The sequence below is a fragment of the Aplysia californica genome, unplaced genomic scaffold, assembly GCF_000002075.1.
Source record: "Aplysia californica isolate F4 #8 unplaced genomic scaffold, AplCal3.0 scaffold00116, whole genome shotgun sequence".
NCBI lineage: Eukaryota > Metazoa > Mollusca > Gastropoda > Aplysiida > Aplysiidae > Aplysia > Aplysia californica.
In genome coordinates, this window is record NW_004797386.1 from 970,110 (window position 1) to 975,040 (window position 4,931).

General features: G+C 44.1%; 1 protein-coding gene across 1 annotated transcript in view; it reads right to left on the minus strand.

Annotated features, from left to right (window-relative positions):
- The window catches only part of LOC101848960 (contactin), a gene marked incomplete in the record, with an annotated part of 49,538 nt that overhangs the window by 14,667 nt on the left and 29,940 nt on the right, over positions 1 to 4,931 (minus strand). Inside the window, 4 exon segments of the mRNA XM_013081116.1 lie at positions 146 to 247; positions 1,717 to 1,811; positions 2,705 to 2,848; positions 3,263 to 3,475. Of these exon segments, the coding sequence (XP_012936570.1) occupies positions 146 to 247; positions 1,717 to 1,811; positions 2,705 to 2,848; positions 3,263 to 3,475 (554 nt within the window).

Genomic DNA, 4,931 nt, shown 5'->3' on the forward strand with positions numbered 1-4,931 from the left:
TAGGCTTCGGCCGCCACCCGGGCAAAATTCAAAATTTCCTACCAACTGAAAATATTAGGTGTGTCCCGCGCGCTCATATGACCTATGCAGTTGCGAGCGCCGTAAAACACTTTACAAAAACAAAAGTAGACAAATCAGGACTCACATCTCTCCACTGGGACGAGTCGGACTGACTGCCAGCCTCGTACGTCCGCCAGGACACCTTGTACTTGAGGTTGGGCCCGTTGTGATCCTCCAGGGGCAGCGGCTGGCAACACGAGAAAAACGGGAGGAAATTTTATGTTTGTTTTAGTAAGAGTTTTACGGCATTTGCAACACAATAAGGCCATATAAGTGCCGAAGATTAGAGGTGCTACAAGAGAGTAACAAACACAAACTAGAAGGAGGGGAGATAAGGACGATAGATGTTTTATAGGACACAAGGAGCAAATCACACTAGAGCACCCGCCAACCGCCCACCAATGTGGTTTACAATGGCAAACATACATATATAAATAAATACATAATTAAAATTATATACATACATACATAAATACATGAATAAATATGTACATAAATACACAATATTACACAAATACATAACAGTTTACAACAATGCCACTGTGCCTTGAACGACCCATAGCAAAAAAACTTGGGCTTTATCAATTCAACAAAAACCATTTTGCTCTATTCGAGTGGTAGACAGTGACAGAGGATGATATACAGGTGAACGATTGTTTGTTTGTTTGTTTGTTTGTTTGAGTAAGTTTTACTTTTAGTAAGTGTTTTACAGCACTTGCAACATAATTAAGTCATAGGAGTACTGAAGGTAAGAGGTTTTACAATAGAGTAACAAACACAAAAAAAGGAGGAGGGGAGATGAGGACGACAGATGTGCAGTTTTTTAGTTTTAGTAAGTGTTTTACAGCACTTGCAACACAATAAGGTCATATAAGTGCTGTAGATTAAAGGTGTTACAAGAGAGTAACAAACACAAAATAGAAGGAGGGGAGATAAAGATGATAGATATTTGATAGAAAAGAAGGAACAAACCACACCAGAGCACCCGCCAACCACCCACACACACACTAACACACACACATACACACACTCACGCACACATTACACGCACATATGTGCAAATGTACACAATAAAAACACTTGGACATTGTAAAAAACACCTGAAAATTTACAGAGTAAAATTTGCAAACATTAAGACAGGCAAGAGACACAGCTAATATAGAGCTAAACAGAAAGCGAAAGCTGAAAATGATCGCTGTTTTTCTATAACCGTCTTTCAGTGAATAATATAATGTGGTGTCGGTGGCCTAGTGGTTACGCTACCAGATTCTTAATCAAGAGGTAGCGGGTTGCGGGGTTCAAGTCGCAGGCCCGACTTCCTCACTTCACCCAGGTAGGAATGAGTACCCGGCTATAGACAGTGAAAGATCTTGTCAGTATGTTAGTGTTTTAGCGCCTATAAATGGCTGCTTGCACTGTATGCTTCCCAGGAAGTTGAGGTTGTTTCAAAATGCTCTCAAGTCTGCTGGGGTAATAGTATAGATTGTGAAGCGCATAGAGCTTGCTGTTGAGTGGGGATTTCCGCTATACAAATGCTATCTATTGTTACTAACGAATAGAAGGAAAGCAACGGAATCCCAGCACCTGTGCAGCACACAAACAAACAAAACGACTTACGTCCCACCCGTGAGTACACAAACAAACAAAACGACTTACGTCCCACACAATGGACAGGTCCCCCACACTCCCGCCTCCACCGCGGACATTTTTCACCGTCTGGCTGGGCTTGGCTCCCTTAATTTGAGCCATGGCTGAAAAATATAACAGTGAAATTTATCAATATCATTGCTATTATTATCAATATTATTATTAGTAGTAGTAATAGTAGTAGTAGTAGTAGTAGTAGTAGTAGTAGTAGTAGTAGTAGTAGTAGTAATAGTAGTAATAGTAGTAGTAGTAGTAGTAGTAGTAGTAGAAGAGGTAGTAGTAGTAGTAGTAGTAGTAATAGTAGTAGTAGTAATAGTAGTAGTAGTAGTAGTGTTATCCTAATTATCACCAACATTATTATCATCATTATTATCATCATCAATATTATCATTCTGAGTTTAAAAACGTCTAGTCTGGGACCTAGGGAAAGGTGGAAAGAGTTTGTTCGTGGCCTATATCCTGATTCAAGGTGAGAAAGGCAATGATGATGATGATGATGATGATGATGATGATGATGATGATGATGATGATGATGATGATGATGATGATGATGATGATGAGTCTGGGATTTGACCCAGGACCATCCACTCCATAGTCCAGCATGATAACAACTGAGCCAACTGAGATCACATGACCGGCGTGAAAACTTACTCGTTTGTTTGTTTTAGTAGAGGTTTTACGGCGCTTGCAACTGTATAAGGTCATATGAGCGCCAGAAGATTAGAGGTGTTACAAGAGAGTAACAAACATAAAAAAGAAGAAGGGGAGATAGGGACGATAGATGTTAGGTAGGAAAGAAGGAGCACACCACACCAGAGCACCCACCAACCTCCCACTAAAAACGTCTAATCTGGGATTTAGGGAAAGGTGGAAAGTGTTTGTTCGTGGCCTATATCCCGATTCAAGGTGAGAAAGGCAATGATGATGATGATGATGATGATGATGATGATGATGATGATGAGCTAGGTGAGCGCACACGACCGACGTGAAAGCTTACGTGTGGGCAGACTCGGACTTCCTATTCCGTACACGTTGCGGGCACGAATTCGGAACTGCACTCCAGCCCCGGCCTTCAGCTTGGTGAGACGAGCGAAATGTTTGTCTTTGTACGACTCGTGGACCGTCAGGTATGATGGGATATCTGCAGATGGAAACACACAGTTTTAGTCTTAGTAAGAGTTTTATGGCACTTGCAACACAATAAGGTCATATAAGAGCCGAAGATTAGGGGTGTTACTAGAGAGTAACAAACACAAAATAGAAGAAGGGGAGATAAGGACGACAGATTTTATTTTTAAGATAGACGGTCCATGAAAGGGGGAACAACCCCAAGCGCTTGGAAGGGAAAAACAAGCCCCAGCCTGTGGAAGAGGAAACAACCCCCCAGCCTGTGAAAGGGGTAACAACCCCCCAGCCCTTGGAAGGGGGAACAACCCCCCAGCCCTTGGAAGGGGGAACAACTCCCAAGCCCTTGGAAGGGGAAACAACCCCCCAGCCCTTGGAAGGGGGAACAACTCCCAAGCCCTTGGAAGGGGGAACAACCCCTAATCCTTACTGAATCCGTCGGGGTGGGTCCTCCAGGCCAGGTCAAAGTTAGTGCGGAACTCGACGAAGTAGTGCGTGATGGTTCCCCCGTGATCGTCCCCGTCCGTCCACACCACCCAGCGCGTGGTGGCCAGGTCCGGCGTGCTCTCTGGGTCAGCTACATCTGCATTGGTCACCACGGGCTGGTCCCTCACGTGGACGCCTGCGGCCTCGGCCGGAGGACCTGGGGAATGAAGACATTTATTTATTTATTTTTTTAACTAGAGGGTTTTACAGCGCTCGCAGCCTGCAGCAGACCTGCACTTATCACTACATGGCATTGGACAGAAGGGCGAGAGCCCAGCTGTTGCTGGATCGATAACAACAACAACAACAACAGCGCTCGCAACTGCATTAGGTCATATGAGCGCCAAAGGGTGGGTGTCAACAGAGAAATCTTTACAGGGAATCAGGCTTACTCTGCTCACCTCTCTAGTTTCAACAGCACAGAGTCTGCTTCGACTATCAAGGCACCCCGGAAATAGCGGGTCACAAGAGTGTGATAAACCAACAAAAGAAGTAGAGGAAAATGACAATAGTAAGGATTAGGAAAGAAAAAGCAGCAGTTCCCTGTTGTAGCTCAGGAACAGTTATGAGCGTGACATTGATGAACCAGCCCGTTTACAATTCTACTGTGCATGAATGAGACATGTCCCCCCTTTGGGAATAGCCTAAAGACACTTCAGTAAGTGGCACCGCCCTGGGGGTAGGACAACGACAACAAGAGGGAGAATTGTGAGGGTGAAAATGGTGAAATGGTATAGGTGTGTGTAATGTATGACTGATGTTATTAAATGTAAAAATGAGAATGAACTATTTTGCGAATGTTGAAATAACGATTCTTTAATATCACAATTATTTCCCCGTCTTGATACGTCACACATTGTCTCGTTTTGAATTCACACGAGATTTCAGTGTAAAACAAACAACAACAAAGTCATTCACCAGCAGGCAGGCAAGAAAGAGGTCGTGTTTGTTCGTCTTCTTACAAGTTGTAATCTTTTTATAATGTGAGGCCATATGCAGTTTTCCAGTTTCCCAATACCCGTACATACCCTGTCACTCTGGTATAGAACTCGGGTCTTTTGCATGAGACAGTTCCATCCTCTCCCCCCTACCCTCCCCATAACCTTAGGCTCACCTATGACAGTGATGTAGACAAACTGAGAAGAGAAGCTTCATTCTCCCCCCGCCTTCCTCCCCTCCCCTCCTCCTCCTATCCTTCCTCCCCTCCTCCTCCTATCCTTCCTCCCCTCCCCTCCTCCTATCCTTCCTCCCCTCCACTCCCCGTTTCTCCCATGCTCATCTAAGATGGACTTTTGTTTTTTTGTTATTGTAAGAGTTTTACAGCACTTGCAACACAATAAGGTCATATCAGTGCCGAAGATTAGAGGTGTTACAAGAGAGTAACAAACACAGAAAAGAAGGAGGAGAGATAAGGACGATAGATGTTTGATAGGAAAAAAGGAGCAAACCACACAAGAGCTCCCGACAACCACTCACCAAGATGGACTTTGAGGCCATGTCCATGTCAGTACTGGTATACGTGTACTCTCCCTGTGTATGTGTGTGTGTGTGTGTGTGTGTGTATGTGTGTGTGTGTGTGTGTGTGTGTGTGTGTGTGTGTGTGTGTGTGTGTG